At 41.1% G+C, this 20,383-nt stretch overlaps 1 protein-coding gene across 1 annotated transcript in view; it reads left to right on the top strand.

Annotated features, from left to right (window-relative positions):
- Positions 1-19,833, top strand: part of OPN5 (opsin 5) — a 344,280-nt gene extending 324,447 nt beyond the window's left edge. Inside the window, exon 7 of the mRNA XM_069236052.1 lies at positions 8,538-19,833. Coding sequence (XP_069092153.1) covers positions 8,538-8,613 — 76 coding nt within the window. The 3' untranslated portion in view covers positions 8,614-19,833. The remainder of the gene's footprint in view (positions 1-8,537) is intronic.
- Positions 19,834-20,383: the final 550 nt, after the last annotated feature.

Here is a 20,383-nt window from a genome sequence, read left to right as displayed (position 1 = left end):
CCATGAAGTACAAATAAACGTGTATTTTATTGCAGTCAATAACCACCAACGTGTTTCAACTCACCAAGGAGTCTTGATCACGGTCCTCGTGGAGTGCGGTGAAATTGTTCACCATTATAAAACAACACACACAAGAATAACAAGCATTTACAATGCAATGGGTCTCGCATCTGCTCGAGTTAGAGCTATTAGCGTTATAAACTCCTAACCCAACTTTTCTTGCCACATAAATTGATAATTGAAAGTTAAACTCTTTCACATAAGAGAGCCGATTCACAGCTCCATGGCCACCATGAGCATCATGTGAAGAGTTACACAAAAGGAAAAGAAGTTCGCTCGCAGTTAAACGTAACAGCAAAAGTGCAATTAGCCATGTACCAGGGGCGATGGCCAAGGCGGTAGCAAAACCTCCCCAAGGAGGGACAAAGGTAAATCATTTTCCAATGCCATCAAAGGAGTGGTAGTGATGGGCGTGAGGTGGGCGTTGTTAGAAGCCCAGATACACACCAACAAGTCAGAAAAGCAGCACATGGACGCTGCAATGCTTGTCCTGAAAAAAATATATATATCTATCTATATATATATATATATATATATATATATATATATATATATCTATATAGATAGATATATATATCTATATAGATATATATATCTATATAGATATATATATGTGTATACATATATACACATATATATGAGACTCATGTCACAAATCTTTTTCTTTTTATACATGTGTGCTTGCCCTCGGCAAAGCACACATGTATAAAAAAAAAAATGGCCCCATTGATGGTCACCCTAAGGGCTGACCACCAACAATTTGTTTTTTTTTGTTTTTTTTTACCCTGGGGGGGCGATCGGCCTCCCCAGGCAAAACTACGTTTTTTTTTTTTTGCCCTGGGGTCGGCCCGTGTTCCAAGGGCCGACCCCGCCATTTTTTTTCTTTCTTTTTTTTGTGGGGGGCGCGATCGCCCCCCAAAACAGTGTAAATAATTTAAATATTGCCGGGGGGGGGGTTGGCCCTTTTACGAGGGGGCCGACCCCCCCAAAGAAGATCCCTGGTGCCTAGTGGCGTTTCCTGGCCGTGGATCGCAGCCGCGCTGCGATCCACGGCCAGGAAACGGTGCCAGGGAGGCATCGATGGAAAGGGGAGAGCCTCCCCTTTCCATCGATGCCTCCCTGGCATCTGGGGAGGCCGTTTTGGCCTTTTTTTCCCCACCGGAGAAGGAAAGAACACTTACCTCCGTCTCTCCTTCTCCGGTGGGGAAAAAATGTGACGTCAGGGGGCGGGAGGGGGGTGGGATGGAGACGCGGAAGCTCTTCCGCGTCTCCTACAGTGAAAAAAAATAATAAAAAATCCTCCGGTGCATTGCACCGGAGGATTTTTAACCCCCTCCCTGGTGTCGGCCACTGGTCGTGACCCGAACCAGGGAGGGAGTGTGGGCGTCGGCCAGTGGCCGACGCCCGCATTTAACGGGTTAAATACCTCCACCTTCACTAACTTTCAGCTGGTCAAACCTGCCAAAATTTAACTGGGGGAAACTAAAATGGTAATTACCATATCAGGCAGATTTTGGTGCTTCGGACACCAAAATCTGCATGTTATTACCCATACATTCATAATTGGTGCTATTTATCGCACCCAATAAATAACAAACCTAGTACTGTTGTTGTTTATCAGGTGTAAATAGCATCTTTACTTGTAATTGGGCCCTTAGTAACTTGCAATCAGTTTTGGTATCCAAAAACTATTTTGATGAAGTCTGCATATAATATAGCAAGTGGTCGAACATGTGACAAATTCAACAATTTCATAAGTATGCAGAGTTTACTGTGGCTGCAGAATCATGTAATGCTAGTGATCATGCTGGTACTTTATAATCATTTGGAACTTCAGCTTTGTGTAACTTCTCAGGCATAGGTATCCCCAGCACTGAACATGTTGCTTCTTTTCTTAGGTCGAGGTACGATACGTGAGTGGAAATCTGAACAGCCTTACACGACGTAGAAAAAAGTTACTAGAGAAAGCTAAAAACACTTGAACATATCATTAAGTAGCACTGTCAGATTAGTCTTTGCAATTTTAAATGAAGAAAAGCATAAGAGAGGCACTTGAATTTCCTAAATTGGCTGAATATAAAATATTTTGTGAAGCTCAAGTGTTCTGTTTCTTTGCAAAGTTGAGAGTTTGCTTTAAAGCATGTCCTTTTCAATTTACTATGGGTCTTCTAATGAGTTCTGGAGTAATTTGGATTTAGGTACAAATGGGAATTTAAATCTGAATATGGTTTAAAATATATACCGCATATTTTCCCTTTCTTAAATATTCTGCTAAAATAAGGTAGAACTTATATGCGCAAAATAATTTTCCCTTCCTTAAAAATTCTGCTAAAATGAGGTAGAACAATACTACACAATCTAAGCTTTGGACATAGAAAATGCATTACTTCACCCCCCCCCCCCCCCCCCCCCCCTTAGCTCTCATAAGTCCACAACTTGTGTGGGGTAAGAAAGTAAACTATTGAATTTTATGTAAGTATCCTTATTGCCTGTTCAGGGAAATGTACTCCCTGGTCCATATAAAGTGACTGGTTGGGCCTACATATATGACAAGACTCCTGCTCTCCCACTACCTGTAGTCATTTGAGTGGTGAGAGGCCCACTAGAGGCAATGGAGTGTTTTAGAGCTAATAATGGCTGGTGTAAGAAAATGCCTCTTTTTGCATTTTCACCCCATGCTCTTTGGACTGATGCTGCTGTATTTGTGACTCTGCTCTGGGACCGTGCTAACCAGACCCCAGGACAAGACTTAACTGGCATATTTAACTTACCTATCAGTCCCTATTATATGGTACAAAATGTACCCAAGGCTTGTAAGGTGAATGTCACTAGTGAACTGCAACACCCATTGTGCCAACCTCAACAGTCACAACTGTAGGCCTCCCATTGCAGCCTGGCTGTGCAGTTTTAAATATGTAAAATAATTCTGACAAAATAACCTATTTTGAGAGGCCTAATCCTTTCTTTTAAATATTAGTAAGTCACCCATAAGTGGGTCTTACTGCTCATAATGCAGGGTGCATGATATTTAAAAATAGGACATGGAAAAGTTTAATGTTAAACATTGCCTTATATTGAAAAGGCGTAAAAGCTATTTTCACTGTAGCAGGGCTGGCTGTTTCATAGGAAATCCTTGGTATACAATATTAATCTATGGGTGGGAAACAACTTGAAATTTTATTCTTGGACTTTTTGAAATGCTTATTAAAAGACCAATTCACTGGAAAATATGGTTTTGTTACAAATATTTTGGAAAAAAGTACTTTTAGAAAGCTATATTTTTCCTGCCTAGGCCCTCTGGAGGTCCATTTGCATGAGCTTCAACTGTCACCAGGCAGCTGAAAAGCCCCCTTGATGAGGTGTGAAATCTGCTCCAATAGCAGAACAAAGGTCTTGTTTGTGGGGAGGTGCTCTGGACCTCTGTCAGGATGACCATGTGGCCTCACTAACTTCATAAAATCCTGTCACAGACACATGTTAGCTGACACCGGGGCAGAGCTCTTTTTTGCTCCCCAGTGAGACAGGCACCAATCCCAGTGGGAGAGGAACAGCTGCATAACTGGGTTAGAGTGACCACACAGGAGCGGTTGCTCATTTCACTGACCATATCTCTGGGGTCGGCACACAGACACTACACAAGGGAGAAGTATTTCACCATCTTCGATTGGGGCAGAGAGGAGTATGATGGGAATAGAGCTCACAGGATCTGCTGCAAAAGAGGGTAGGATTTCCCTTGGGAACTTTTTTCTTATTGGTTAGAGAGGGCCAGGAGTTGCCCCCACCCACAGTGCCAGGCAAAAATGTAGCATCCCTGGGCTACCTCTTCAGACCATTACTGGACCTGTGCAAGACAGAAGAAAGACTACACCTGCTCTTGAGACCTGTTAGGGGACCTGTATGGCTGGACCTGCTCACGCTTGTACCCAGCACAAACAAGTGGACTCCAGCGATCAGTTGGCTGACCTCCTGTTAAACTACAGAAACACAACTAGCTGCTTGAAGCCCATCTCCCAAAGAGCCCAGCTGACCAGTTCAAATTAGACTTACCCTGGACCCTCCTGGTAGCTTCTGATTGATTGAGTCCTGACCCCCAAGTGCTGATTCTGCAGTCCCGGGGGCCTTGACTGTGTCAAAATGTATTCCTGCTACTAACATGATAAACCTGGGACTTAAAGAAAGTTTTTGGCACCTAAGACTTCTGCAGAACTAAGACAGTCCTGCCAAGTCAATTCTAAGAAAGGTGCAATGCGACTGGGCCAACGATTCTGGTTACTTTTTCTCAGAGCTTTCATGCAAAAGCAGATCTATTTCAGTAGGACATTGCAGGGAGGGTATCTGGACTCAAGAAGCCCTGCTGCTCTGGAGGAATCCATGCTCCAAAATAGTGACTAAGTCTGAATGTAGAAGTCTCAACTGGTTCAAGGCTCCAAAAGTATCTGACAGGAGAGGGCTTTCCGTAGGTGCTAATTTAGAATTTCTCCAGCTCAGAGCTTTCAGTCCAAAATTCAACAGCTTCACCAGGACTTCGTCTGATAGCTATCCAACCTTGTCGAGCCCTTTTCGTCCGCTTCCTGCTGCCTTTCATAGCTGAGGATTGTTTACCTTCATTTCAGAGACTAAGTCAGAAGGTGTTGTTCTTGGCCCTCTCTGCAGGGTCACCCTCATACTTTTTGCTGTCACCCCTCCTCCTGGTTTTTGTTGGCCTAAGAAGTCTCTACACTTTACCACTGCTAACCAGCACCAAAGTACCTTTGCACACGCTGTAAAATATGGTAACATTGTCTTGCTCCTAATTGGAATATTTCATTTACGTATAGGTATCTAGTGCAGTGGTATACCATATACCGAGGGCCTGTAAACTAAATGCTACTAGTGGGCCTGCAGCAATTACTGTTCCACCCACACAAGTAGCCCCATAAAACGTGTCCTAGGCCTGCCACTGCAGCCTGAATGGAGTTTTAAACTGCCAATTAGCCAATAAAACCCCCTTGCAAAGCCTTAGACTCCTCTTTTATTGCACATCAGTCCTATGGTGGGTCCTAGGTAGCTCATAAGGAAGGGTGAATTGTAAATAAAAGGTTGGGCATGTGCTTTTAAGTTATACATGCCCTGGTAGTGAAAACTCCTAAATTCGTTTTTCAATCCAGTGAGGCCTATTTCTCCCATAGGATAACATTGGGACTTTTATTGCATTTAATAAGTGCTATCTTTTGATTGGCAACACGTAAACACTTCATGTTGGTGTCTGATAAATTGTAATTTAAAACCCTGTACAATGGTAAAGTTAGATTTGAAGTTACAATTTGAAAATTACACTTTTAGAAAACCGGCATTTTCCTGCCCTGCTTGGTCCCTTCCGCCTGTTCATGGGTCATAAGACTATGTGTAGTTAGCAGATGGACTTTGTTTGTTCCTCCCAGACAGCCACACAAAAAGGGATTAGGTATGCCTGGATGGGCCGTCACTGGCAGTATGGGGTGGGGGAGGAGCGGTGCATAGCCCCACTTGGACTCTGCCTTTACATGAAGGACTTGTCACCCCTGCATTATTCATGCAGACAGCCAGTAGCTGGGGCAAGGAAAACAGGAAACCTCAAACACTTCAAAGGGAATTCTAAAGAAATTTCTACTTCAAAGAAGGCACCAGATATAAAAATAAACACTCAGACCCACTCTTCCTTTCAATTTCTTACCTGGGGAAGGACTCTCAGAGGACTGCCTACTGCTGTGGCCTGCTCTATATTCCACATGACTGCTTTGCTGCACCTGGAAAGACTGCTTTGGTCCCTGGAGCTTGGCTTGTCTGACTTGAACTCTCAGAGGCCTGCCCTGCTGCTTGAGCCCTGATCCACTGCTTGAACCCAGGACTACCAGAGTGCCTCCAAGGGGCGGTTGGCTGCCCTCCTGATCAGAGCCTCAGGACAGAAAAACCTCCAACCATCTTGAACCCACACCCGGACACAGCCTCAGTGAGTCCTTGCCCCCCAAGTGGTGCCCCTTCTGTCCTGCACACTTAGTGGTGGTGTTAAATGTGCCCAGATAGCTAAAATTCTAAACTTGGGACTTAGAAAATGTTTGGCTAAAAACTGCTCTGAGAACCAAGAGGAGACCAGGACCAACCTGGTTTTCTATCCGCCCAAGGTACATTGCTGATTGGCTTGACTTTGCGGTAGCTTCCGACATGTTCTTCTCTACAGCAGCAAATCCTGATCAGTGGTCCTTCACCAAAGCAGTAACCTACCTTGTGGAACTCTCTTCAGCTACAGCCTCCTGCCTCATCCCGCTGGAGATTTTTGACTTCCAAAAAAGTGACTAAGTCCGAATGTGGAAATCTTCACTTCGACTTCATCCAGTGGCTTCCCGACAATGACGCATCCTCTTTCGGACATTGCCTGCAGCCTTGCCTAATAGAGTCTTTTTGATGAAATTTCTTCTAAGTCTGAAGGTAAATGCTGACCAGGCCCAATCCACTTATTTATATCCAACTTGCGCTCCATCGCAGTCGGCCATATTTGTTTACTTTGACCTGGTCTTACGCTACTAGATGTCCATGGTTTGCACTTTCATCTTTTGCAAGCTACCTATCTTACATTTTAAAAATTCACAAGTTAAGTTCTACTGATTGGATTTTTGTCATTTTGCTGTCAAATAATTTATCAATATTAACTCTCCTTTGCTAAAATGGTGTAGGATTTTTCTTGTGTTGTATTTTAACTTTATTGCCATTTATGTACTGCATTAATACTTTACACATTGCCTCTAAGTTAAGCCTGACTCCTTTTGTGCCAAGCTACCAGACAGCTAGTGACTTTTGTGGTTCACCATGACAGGAGTTGTCACTGTTGCTTGAGCAGGGTTAACACCCCACTCAACCACCAACCCAATGTCTCACAGAAGGTAAAATGTCTGCCTGGGAAAAACCTTTTTTCTTTATCTGACCTGCACTCCATCATGTCAGCCTCACATCGCTCCTAAGTCCCAGTCTAGTGTACCCAGATAACCGCTGTAAGCACTTACCACTATTGGTGCTGTTTCTTTTTAAAATTTTAAAAATCATCTCTCTGGTTCCCCTTATTGCATTTCGTCATTTTGGTGGCGTTTTGTCTATTGAAGTATTCTCTTTTTTTTAAAAAATTGGTGTGGGCTTTTTATTGGGTTGTGTTTTTGACTTTGTACATGTTTTGGTTCTTCTAAATGCCTTACACCTTTGCTTAAATTAAACCTGTCTATTCTTTGCCATAGTTACTAGTGTTTGAGCCCAGTTTGAAATTACTAAAACCTTTACTGGACCTAACAAGAATAGTAACATTATTGCTTGTGGCAGGCTACCATCCACCCTAAGCAATATTCCATTTCCTCCCAGCTGGCATAAGCCTTCTACTCCAACAGATGTAGAAGATGGGACATAATGGCTTGAGCTGCTGATTTTGGAGCGGGGGAACCTGGTTCGAGTCTTGGCACTGGCTCAACATCCTGTGATTCTGGACAAATCACTTAATTTCTCTGTGCCTACCAAAAATGAATGTGTCCTTGTGTAACGTAAATGGTGCTCTAATACCTTGGGTTCGAGTTCATGCTATAAAAAAAATCTTTATGATTATCGGCTTGTGTTTCTCCCTTTCTAATTTTAGAATATTCTACCCTCAGTGGCCATTCTGCTTCAGGCTCAATCTATTGTTAAAGGTTGACACCCTGGTTATAGACCCTTGTGTGTGGCTCAGCCTCTAAAAACAAGTATATCCCTCAGCAGGGGGCTTTAATGCTATAGTAATGCAGCAGTCATGCTACTTCTGCATCAGTGTTCATGTATGGCAGATGTGGGGAAAAAGGCCTAATTTCTAATTTAAAACTGGCACACTGGGAACCCCCGCCTTAATCAACAGTCCTTCTGCCTCACCAAACTTATAGTTCCTCCCCCAAGAGGTGGGGGAACCACTAGGTTTCTGATGACAGAGTTCAGCTTGTTTTGATGTCAGAAGCCTTTGGCACAGTGGTCTTCTGCCAGTGGACCTTATTTATGGCTGGGACACTGACAATAATTTCTTCTTGTCAGGGTAAGTTTTTTTTGTTCTGCACAATAAAGCCCCTGTTTTGAGGGCTTTATGTAAAACAAAAAGAACGCCAAGTAGACCACTTGAACCTTGAATCTCATCAGTTGTGCCCTATGTACACCTGCTACATTGCAAATGCACTTAAGGCCATGAAAGAGCCACCAAGCAGAAGGGAATGTCTTAATACAGCAGGCGATTCTCTGCCAAAATCAATATGCGAACCAAAGTGTGCAGCCAAGCCATCCTGTCCACATGTAGATCCCTATATAAACCGCATAAACGAAATGAATGTGCTCACTTGCGAAAATGTATGCAAATCATCTTTTACAAGGCCCCATTGATGAACATACAAGCTATTCCTTTAACGCCATTCACAGGCTAGTCACTCCATTTGTTCTAAATATGTTTTTGTTTTGTTTTCTTCTAGGCTTTATACAATAAGCATGTACAGAAAATCGCCGGAAGTGAATGAAGTCCCTTCGAAAGTGGGATCAGCGACATGAAAGATGATTCAACCATAAAGGATTATTTAATTGTTGCTTTATGCTTACAAGGATGTGTAAATCTGCCATTTTTTAATTCTTTCTATAATGACCCGTGTATAATCACTGTAACATACACGTCAATGTTCTAGCCTTGCATACATAGTGCAAAATGTTTATGTTGAAAGATCTGTAAATGTAGCCACATTTTCACATGGGGGAGTGGTTCCCTAATCTCAGAGCTGCCTTGCAGGAACCCTACATATAAGGGATGCATCCCTCAGGTCCTCCTGGCTCCACTGTAACAGGTTGCTTGTATTTCATTTATATTTTGCAGGTTTTCAACACCTGGAGATCTAATAACCTTAAATGACAACCAAAGATATGTAGACTTAAGAAACTCAAATTTGGGGCATTTCCAAATGTGGGTCCGTGGGACAGGACAAGGTCCTAGTGTGTGTGTAATTGGTATCCATCTTCAAATACTTTTGGATTAATTACATGCCGCTGCCACGGGTAACCAAATCTCGTGATAGCCGATCAATTATCTCACCTTAGGAGACACAATGCTGCCAATGAGTAGGGTGTAAGGTTGTTTAAAATACTTGTTCACATCTGAGCGGCAAGAGGTAAATTCCGGGGTCCCAGGTGAACGGTAGAAAATGAGGAAAACGGGGCTGGAGCTGCAGAACCGGGATTTATTACAATACAAAGGTACATTTGTAATAATACAAAAATAACTTAATAAAGTTTAAATGGACAATTGATGCAAACAGCAGTGTGAGCAAAAGGTATGGGTCCTTCTTGCATAAAGGCTACCACCGGTAGAATATAGTTGCTAACGCTAGCAGGCTTGCCCCGTGGTACGTATTAAGGAATTTCAGTGCGGTTAATTTCAGCCTTGGGTAATTAGCCGTTTCAAACTGCTTGATGAATAGGGTCCAAAGTCTGGAGAACTGTCCCAGAGCAAAGGTTTCCTTTTCGTCTTTCCACTCATACAGTTATGTTCATCTCACAAATATCCCTCAGTTCATCATTCGGGCCTGGCTGGATTTACCATGAGGTAAAATCACCTGGGGGAAATATGGTCATCGCGTGTCCCACAGGCAATTGATCCCTCTTATTCCTAAGGCCATAATGGGGAATTACATGCTATTGCTGTTTTATTGAACAGCAGAATTTCATGCTTAAGCATTTCTGCACATTGCTCCATGCAGTGGCCAGAAAATGAGGGCAATGCATAAGGAAAAGCCTGAGAAATAGTTTGATAATTGATTGTCTGCATTGGACACATGATTGTCAAACAGGAGGATGACTGAAGACCAAGGTGGCTTTTGTTCTGCAAGCTCCTCACATCTCTGACCTACTAACACTGCTTCCTGGACTCGGGAAAGATGTCATCAAACATATTTACCATAGGTCAGTTAGTGGTGGTCCAGCCAAATAGAGATTAACAGTCTCTAAGCTTCAACTAAGTATCTATGGGCAGAAATACGATAAACATATACCAAGTGATTTCATGGCATATAGAATAATACTTTATGTTGACTAATGATCTTAATTTCCCCTAATTAAGTAAATACAGCAGGAATGGCATTCTATCTTTTTAAGCACAATTTAGACATACGTTTTTTAAGCTACAAAGACATACAGATGTGAGAACTGCTGTATCATCCCTTGTGATATAGAACAGATGATCATGTGCTCTCTATAGACATAGATACTCAGCTTACATGTTCCAGAGTTGAATACTAAATAGTGGGGGCTTGTGCTTACCAGGCAAAGTGACAGCTGGCTCAATAGGATTAGACTCAGTTTTTAATAACAAAAACAACTTCAAACAACATTCCAGTGCTGGGGTCTGGTCTACCTGTCTGACATGGTTGCTTTTCAGCCCTTGTGCTAGGCCTAGCCACCCATGAGGGCAATATAAAACCTCAGTATAGCTTAAATATGGTATGTGACATTTACAGATACATCAGTGGTCTGTGCACATATATGGTTGACTTATACAAAACCCAATTATGCTAATTAGCCAAAATAGTTACTATAGTTTAGGTAAAGGCACACACAGTGATGGGCTGTTTAGCAGTCCCTCACTCTCACTGTCAGAGGTCATAAACACAGCTAACCGTGCCAAATATTGGGAGGACTCTGCACAAAGATGGATTTCCTATAGGTCCACCCTGAGATTTTACAAGTTCAGACGAGGGAGGGTTGACTCAATACGATAAGATGTTGAACTTGTCGACTATACCAATGATTTTTAAAGTATGTTTTGTGGTATTAACTGCTATATTGCAGATTCCCTCCAGTGTTATTTTCTGTTCCTTTTTAATTTGATATAGCTAGTTTTTAAGACTGGATTTAACATCACAGACGTTTGAGGTGAAGGACAGATATTGCACCTACGTGTGGTATTTGTACTGGTTGTTAGTGTTCACCTTTTAGGTTCTGAGAGCAATTGGAGATACATTTTCTCAATATTTCTTTATATTAATTTACTAGAGGTGCTTTTTATAGGGATAATGGTTTGCTTATAATGACTTTGTAAGATGTTTAGGGCAGGCCGTTGTTGCCTGGTGTTTTAATTGTAGGCAGATTTCACTCTTATTATTTGATTTTGGGTTTTTAGTGTGATGATGAAATAGTTTATTTCATATTTTTGTCATTTTAATCAATCTGGATTTGTGTAGCATGGCTGATCACTCGAGAAGGTATCAAGGCTCTGAGAGTGCTTTTCTGAATTCCAGCAGGGATGATGAGGTCTGTAGATGAAGTGTGAGGTCATTCCAGGACTTTGCAGTGAGACATGAGAAGGAGCATCCTCCACTGTTGCTGTGGTGGATGTGTGGGTGAAGCAGAGTGCAGGTGTCTGGAGGAAAGATGGAAGTTCAGTCGGTGGTTGATGTATGCTGGTCCCTGGTTGTAGAGGGCGTTGAAGGTGTGGCTCAGCATTTTGAGCGGGCATCTCTTCTGAATGGGAAGCCAGAGTAGCCTCTTGAGATGGGGGGTGATGAGGGTCTGTTTGGGGAGGTCTAGGAGGAATCTGGCTTCTGCATTCTGTATAGCTTGTAATCTGTTGAGGAGGTATGAGGTGATTCCTATGTAGTGTGTGTTGCCGTAGTCCAGCCGGCTGGTGACCAGGGCTTGTGTAATTGTGCATCTGGTGTCAGAGGAGAGCCACTTGAATATCTTGCACAGCATCCAGTGGGTAAGGAAACAGGCAGATGAGACTGCATTGATCTGTCTTTTAGGTGAGCTTACTGTCCAGGGTGATGCCAAATTTTCAGGAGTGGTGGTTTGCAGTGGGTGTGGGTCTTAGTTCGGGGGGGCCATCGGGCGTCGTCCCATGAGAAGGTGTTATTTCCAGAGATCAGCCTTGTCAGTGTTGCGTTGTAGGCAGTTGTCTTTCATCCAATCGGTGTTTCTCGTCATGCACCTGCAGAAGTTGGTCAATGTCTTCAAATAGTGAGAGGATGAAGTGGGTATCATCGGCATAGCGTATGATGTTCAGTCAGTAATTAGGTTAGCTGAGATTTTTTTATTTCTATGATTTTCTTGTTGAATTGCTATTCCAAGGTGTGTCATTTAAGTAGTGCAGTGAGTATTTGCGCTCAGATTAAGCCCTTCTGAAGTTATCCTTATTGTATGGGGACCTGGCAACATGTTATGTGGTCATGTTGAATGGCATTTCTGGTGGGTGTTAAAAGCAATCAGCTAGAATTATTTCCATTTTCATAGTTTTTGTTGATGTTGATGATGCAAATCTTGAGCCTGAGTATCAAGTGTTGGACTTTTTTGTGTATTCTTTGTATAGGAGCTGTAGAAATGAGATAAAATGATCTTGGTTAAAAATTAATGTGCGTCTAAACTTGTGTGGATGTTTAATTGCAGGATGGTTGGGGTTTGTGAGTTAGCTGCGAGAGAGACGTTTCTACAGAGTGGGACAGTGGTTCCATAGACAGATGACTGAGGCATGTAAGTAGGGAATGGGGTAGGTACATTCTCAACAGTTTTGAGCTGTTGGATGTAGATTTGGTCTAGTATAGAAGTCTCTTGGTGGGGACCGACGTTTTTGCAGTAGGTAGTCAATTTGCATCATATGTGTGCTTGGGGTTGTTGTTGAATGAGTATTGTTTAAATATGGTTGGGGTGATAGTTATTGATGTGCTAATTTTAGGGGTCAATGCCAAAGTAGCACTATGCTGTACATTAAAATTGTATAGCTCTGAAAACAGAAGTGGGTAAGGCTGTGGTTGGTTGTCCGGCCTGATTACGCAGAGATCTTTTTGATTTTGGATCTTGGGACCAGATGTACGAAATTGTGGGTTGGCAATTTCCAAATAGCAAATTTTAGTATTCACTATTATGAAATCACAAAATGCAATGCACAACAGTGTGTTTAACACTGTTAGCTATTCCAAGTGGGTCGCGAGTGGACCTGCCGCATCAATATTCATAAGGCAAGTTGAAATTTACGCCCCACTGTGAATGGCTGCAATCACAGGAATGGTGTCCTGCCTGGGTCAGCAGACCACCAATACTGTGATTGCTTTTGAAATAAAGCATTTTTATTTGTAATGCAGCCGGTTTTCCTTGAAGGAAAACAGGATACATTACAAAAAGTAAACTGAAAAGTTTTCTTTTCACTTTTTAAGAGCAGGCAGTGGTCCGTGGGACCACTGTCTCCTCTTAAAACATTTTGCTCCCCCATTTGCAAAGGGGAAGAGGTCCTCAGGACTCCTTTCCATTGCAAATAGGTTGCCATTAACTTGAAGTTGGTGGTAGCTGCAAATGTTTGGCAACAGCATTCCCAATTGAAAAACATTCCTACATCCCCATGTAACTTGCTATTAGGAAGGGATGTTGTTGACATCCCCCTTCCTAATACCAACATGCACACCTATTATGCGTTTCAGTAATAGATTACCGAAACGCAAAATAAGGTTAGTACTTGTCAAAATGCTCTTTTTCTGTTCTGACCATTTGCACACAGACAAAATGCTTAGTACACCTGGCCCTTAATTTTTACATTACAGAACAAAAACAATTTTTAATTTCCATGCATTGTAGGTGATGTTTGCTAACAGATTGGAGACAAATACCTTGACCCTAACAGAAACGCAGAAACTTTCTTTCAGCTCAATATAAGGAACCAAACAAGAGACCATGAATGAACAGAGGATTTCAAATGTCTAATAAACTGGCACAGTACAGCACAGGCCCTTCATAGTTCTTGACTCTCCTAGAAACACAGGCAAATTTAATAAGACTAAACAATCAATTGCCGTGTTTAGGTTGGATGTTGAACTATTCTTAATATTTCAAATGAGCTGTTGAAGCAAAATGGATCACCAATCCAACTGGAGCAAGTAACAGCAAGATTGAGCATAAGCTTGCAGGATACCAGGAAATATTCAGACAGTGATGAGCATGTTAACGGGTTAATCATTACCACCACTAGATCATTCACATATCAAGATAAGTATGTGCACCTGCCACCAAAAAGGAACTTGCTGTGTTTAGTATTTGTATCAATGTTAGGCATTCCTCCATTCATATGTTGCGTATTGTAATCTTGTGTTTAAACTTTGTTTACTCACAATCAAATATTTGGAAGAGGAAGGTTCTAATATATTCCAGGATAACACTCCAGAAACCATAACAGCCAGCAACATTAATTGCAAAACCAATACCCTTTTTTCATTATTGTAGGAGCATGGTCTCTCAGCCTTTGCAGCTCAGAGGCAGATTGCTTTTGTGGGTTGTGACTGAACGTCTAGACTATTCAACAACCCACCAAACAGAGGAAAACAAGTTTCAGTATGAGTATTATCTCCCACCTCTAGCGGCTGGGTCTAAGCAGCAAGCCCGTTACCAGATCAAATGTATAGGTTGTTACTGTTAAGTGTAATAGCACAATAAAACAACAGTAAAAGTTACAAATATGCATTCTCTATTCTAAGGTTGGAGCTAAATTTCAATCCCTGCACAACCTCTGGATTGGAGTTCCACCCTATTGAAGGTTGCTGCATGGGATACTTACTAAGTGCAGTAAACTTAAAGCCATCACAGTTGTCTCCAGGTGTGTTTAAGCTGCTAACACTGCTGAAATTTATAGGGTGAAAAATACCTACTGATTATAGAGTCAAGCAGAATTCGATGAGAAGGCACGAAAGTCCACCTTATGACCCGTTCTGTAGTTAAACTTAGATTAGGAGCTCTTCCAATCTGTAAAATACCTCATCCTATTTACTATTAAGGCCACTGATAATAGGGGCTGTAGAATGTAAAGATGTACCTCAAGCTTAAGTAAAAAGAGTAAAATGTAATAAGAGAGCAAAGCAAAAATAAAGATGCTTGAACATTATGATGGAAAAACAAAAATCACCATAAGAAATAAACGTGCAAAAATACTGTAATATTGTTTTATTTAGTGAGGCATGTTTTAGAAGCTCCCAGTTTACCGGACTCCCCATCTAGAAGTCTTAGGAAGTCAAGGGACCAATGTCAGGGTTACAAGAAAGGGCCTAGATGTGCATTTAGGGTTGGTCAAGCATGTACCTTCTTAGTTAGAAGTCATAGGTTCTGATATACATAGTGGCGGTAAACAAACTCAATTGAAATTGCGATGGAATATGCTTACAACCAACATGATGTTCCATTGTCAAATTCTGAAGTACTCGGACCATAGTTTGGCCACGGCGGAGACTACTCCACCTCTGCCGAGGCCAACTCAGTAAGGGCCAGCAGAGAATTGGCTATATGTCCGCCTGCTCAATTTGGATGGGCGGACATATAGCTGTTTTTTACTGTGCATTTGAATCTCAAGACTACTCTTGATGATTTTGTACATCTGAGAGAGAACGAAAACAGAAGGAATTCTCCCACTGAGCTTTGGTTTTCTGCTTCACTTAGAGCTGAAAAGCAAAAGTGTAAAACTCTAGGGATAAAATAGCAATGCAGCTTCCTGGAGGAAGACAAACATAGATATAAAACCGCTCTCAAACAGTTCACAGATTAATGAAGCAGAAAACACACCTCACACAATTTTTGAAATTGTTAACCCTTTGATAAATCTCTTGGTACAAAATCAGTACAAAATCAATCTACACCTGCTTCACAGGACTTCAGTGATGATTTACCAAGGATTTTTCATGGCAAGGTGATCAACATTTATTCAAACACAATTTAACACCAAGGGTACTGGGCTGGTCATTCCTGAATAAACCTTCCACATGTTGAACAGTCGAATGTCCTCTTTCTAAAAGATCTCCTCAGAGACTTCAGAGAGCTGATCCTAAAAGCTCATTCTGGCTCACTGCAGGATTTCTGCCTACCTCACATTCTTACAAGAGATCTTCAGTACCTCAATCCACATATAAATGCTCTCTTTAACCTTTCCCTTGAATTAGGTTCTGTGATTGCATGCTGGAAGGAGGTGTTGGTCCTTCTACTCCTAAAAACCCAATCTGGTTCCCTCAGCCCCTGCCAGCTACAGACTGATCTCACTTCTTCCTGCCTGTGAGAATATTTTGGAATCTGCAGTTTATACCCAGATTACCAATTTTATTGAGGCAAACAATGTGCTTCATCCCTCACAATCTGGGTTCAGGTCTGGATTTGGCACAAAGACAACACTCTTAGAAGTGACTGAGTTTATCAAAACCTGCCTAGGCTTGGGCACTAATACCATCATAATTTTGTTAGATTTATCAGTGGCTTTGCACACAATGTTTCATGACACTCTCCTGAAAAGACTGGAAAAGGCAGGAATTGTCAGCACCGTGTGGAAATGGATGAATTATGTTCTTTTCCAATTGCAAGCAGTCTACCTCCGCCTATTTTCATTGGAGTTTCATGAGATCATCTGTGGCATACTATAATGATCCACATTAAGCCTGTGTCTATTTAACCTTCCTTGTTCAAGTGTGGGGCTTTAATGTGGAGTCCTACACCGATTACACCCAGCTGATGTTTGCCTTTAAACACTTTGATGTTGTGGTCTCAGCTAACTTTCAGGAGTGTTTATGTGCAAAAAAGCTGTCTTTATCTAAACTCCACAAAATCTTAAATATTGCTATTTGTTTCGTCCACCATACCATTTCCGACCCATGTGTGGCCCCCTGAAATGCAATTTCCTGTGGCACATTTACTTCTGCGAAAAATCTTTGGGTCAAGTTAGACAATGCCCTCATTGATCACATCTAGGCTTGATGATGCCGATGTACTGCTTTTGGGATCTCCCCAAGCTTTGTTAAATAGATTGCTGTAAGATCAGAATGCTGCATCCAGACTGGTGCTGATCATTCTTAAAATGCAATCTTTTTGAAATGGCTTGAAATGGCTACACTGACTCCCTGTCAAGCAAAGAATGCAATTTTAAACCCTGACAATAACATTTAGTGCCACTCAGTTAACAGGCACGACTTATATCTGTGACAAAATCAAAATATACCTTACTTGCAGAGCTTTACACTCAATCAATCTCAACGTGCTTTGCATTCCTAAGATTAAAAAGACCAATGATGGAGGGTGCTCCTTCTCTTTTCTATCCTCAAAACTATAGAATCAGTTACCCAATCATGTTAAATGTGCCAGTTCAGGGGATGCATTCAGGAGCCTTCTGAAGGCCCACCTTTTCAAAGGTATCTAACGTCAGCTGTTCCCTACCTCTTCTGTCTATTAACCTTAGCTGCGACTTACTGTCACCTAGCACTGGGACGCTCCTTTTTAGAGCAACTATATTGCGCTTTACAAATTTGTTTAATTAATTAATTCATTACAGACAGGGAAACTCTAGTGATGAGCAGCAGTGAAGAAATAAAAAATGCGCCCTCACCATGGGAGATAACTACCATTGTGAGGGGGGGCATTGTTTTTTTTTTTTTTTTTTTTCAAATGCAAAACGATGGGGTTTTGTTTTGGAAAATAAAATAAAAACTTTAGACAGCTTTCAGTATGCCTTCATCAAGTTTGACTGTGCCATACTGCAAACTTCCACTCCATTCAAAGGAATCGCCTGGATGACTGTTTCTGTGAATATGGGTTGACAGGCATTTCATAATTTAGCGGTTTGGACCTCCACCATGGCAACAAAGTAATTTACTTCGTCGCCCTGGCAGACCACTGCCAAATTATAAACTGGACCCCTTGTTTGAACTATTTCCAGCGATCAAGTAAAAAAGCTTCAGCCACTGAGCAAATGTTTAATACAGATGCAGGTAGCTCCATAGACATAGTTGACATTTCTACATACATGCAGCGGATGTGTCAAACAAGTTTCAAGTTCAGTGTGGGATATGCAATAGTATTTTCTTTGTTTGAAAGGCTCAAGGAAGCTTTACCCAAACCAATTGAGCTGTATTTTTTCAGGGTTGATTCTATTGAAACCAGCCTCCATGTTGTCAGTTGCCTTAAGCTAGTAACTTAAACTGATTCCAGGACTTTCTCAGCTCCTTACGACAGACTTTCAGAGGTAATTCCCCTTCCAGTTCACTTCCCACTACATACAGTGAGTATACGGGCTGAAAGATGTACTTCTTAGACCTGGAGCTAAGTCTTGGAAAAAGAGCTTCAGTCCAGTGAAAGGAACAAACCATGTTCATCTGACTTGTAACAGAATATCATGTAATATTCCTTTTTTGGATATTAGCTGATTTTGGATTGCAGTGTACCAAGTCCAGATTTTTTTAGATTGGACAAGACATGCTGTTTGTAGGAATTTTAATTTAAATCTGCAAAGTTTTCATTGGGATATCTTCCTAATTTCTTTGAAGTGTGATGTAGTTCCTGTTACTGGATAGTGACCTTTGGCACTAGATGATTTTCACAACCTTCTCCTAGTGAAATTCTGTACTTGAATGTTTGATATGAAGTGGCTGCCATCCGAAATCTGCTTCCTGCATCTACTTTTGGCTTTTCCATATAATGGCCCACTCTGCAGAGGAGTAGACTGTGTTCCTTCTTGAAAGGAACTACATGAAAACAGTTTTATTTGCAAACGAATGCAAGAATATCAATCCTATGTGAGCTAGTTGCCTCCGAACAACTGATGCCTTCTTAGTGCAGATCTTTCAGCTCACTAACAGGTCCATTCAAAGGTCTAAATTAATCTTAGATCTCCAGCCAAGTCTGTAAATCTATTTGTAGTGCACGAACTGGCTCAGGAGCAAATTATTTCCGATTTAAATTTGTACTCAAGCAATAGTTCTGATAGAAGGCAGCCAAGTAGCTTAAATGTGACTTATTATTTAGTCTCACTTCTCTATAGTATGTGGTTTTTCTAGGCTCAGGAACATGATGAATAACTAACATGTATTTACATGAATTAGCCATGGTTATTGCAGTAAAACTGCCAAAGGCCAATTAAGCCTATGATATATGCACTTTTGAACTCTGAAGATTTTCCCGCTTCACATTTTTCACAACAAATACCTATGCAACAGGAAGAGGTCAGCCCTTCCTATTGCTGTTGTTTTACATAGGGCTACCTAACATTATTTTGACAGTTCTCAGTATAGTGTTGTCACATGGACTCAGGCTTATAGAGGGAGGGTTGTATTGGGAAGACAAAGCATTAAAATTTAGAAGAACAGATATGGTTGAGAGTTTTTAGAAATTCTCAGTCCATTGAAATAAAGACAAAGTGGAAACACACCAAAACAATCGTATTTCCACGAGACTGTTATTTTTTTATGAAAGGCAAGAAAGTTCGTTTTTAACATAGTTAAACATCCTGGAATATGCACCAAAGTTCAAAGAGATCTGGGCTTCAACATTTTTGAAGGTGGAGCCAGAAACAATTTATAATAGAAACCATTGTAAATTTTATTTAGTGTACCAAAAATACCAGCCCTTCTAAAAGTGACCATTTGATGTGTTCAGGCATGGAGGTAGAATGCATTGCTGGTTAGCTGTTTTCGGAAATGTAGGAGTCCTAGAGTTAATGTGAAAAATACAACATATACACAATTAATTAATAACATTCCAAAATGACAGTACTTGCCAAAGTATATCAATCTAATAATCCGATGATAAAGATGATCTGAAGTATTAGTCATTAATTGTTACACTTGGTATGAAAAATCTGTTACATGTTGTTTTATAAATGTTATCCACTATTAATGTGATTAATATAATATATTTTGCTTGATTTCACTTAATATTTTTATTTATTTGTAATGTTTAAATAAACTATGTACATGTATGTGATTTCAAATACATTTTTGATACTTATGTTTGTGAGTGCTTCATGATTGGGTAACATAAGTAAATCATGTATGTACAGGTGAATACACACTGACCAATATAAATGCAGTGCTTTGTATGCTGATTCAGCCATTCATCCTTCAGTCAGCATGGCATTATGATCTTAACACCAAAGAATACTTACCAGGAGTTCATTGCCAAAGATTTATTTATCAATCTTGAGTAACTTTTAGTACTACATGGAGTACCAATGGATATCATTTAGGGGGTCACCCAGGGCTGCAGTTGCAACCCCGGGCTTGCCCCTTGTGACTCCCAGTGCCAGAGATAACAAAATCAGTGTATGTAACACAGGGGCAGCTTGTCCTCATGGATTTTCTGGTTTTCTGTCAATTTGTTTCTTACACATGATCCAAGGTCTGGCACTCTTACAGATTTTCTGTCTCTCATTACTCTTTATGTAAGTTTTGAGGGGTGAGGAGAAACATATCAAACCATTCAACTTAAATAACAGTGCAATCCATTGGGTTACACATTAAATCTCAGAGGTGAAATCAAAGTTCAAAAGGTTTATTAT

The sequence above is a fragment of the Pleurodeles waltl genome, chromosome 5, assembly GCF_031143425.1.
Source record: "Pleurodeles waltl isolate 20211129_DDA chromosome 5, aPleWal1.hap1.20221129, whole genome shotgun sequence".
In the NCBI taxonomy this organism is placed as follows: Eukaryota; Metazoa; Chordata; class Amphibia; order Caudata; family Salamandridae; genus Pleurodeles; species Pleurodeles waltl.
This window is presented reverse-complemented; position numbering and strand designations above follow the sequence as displayed.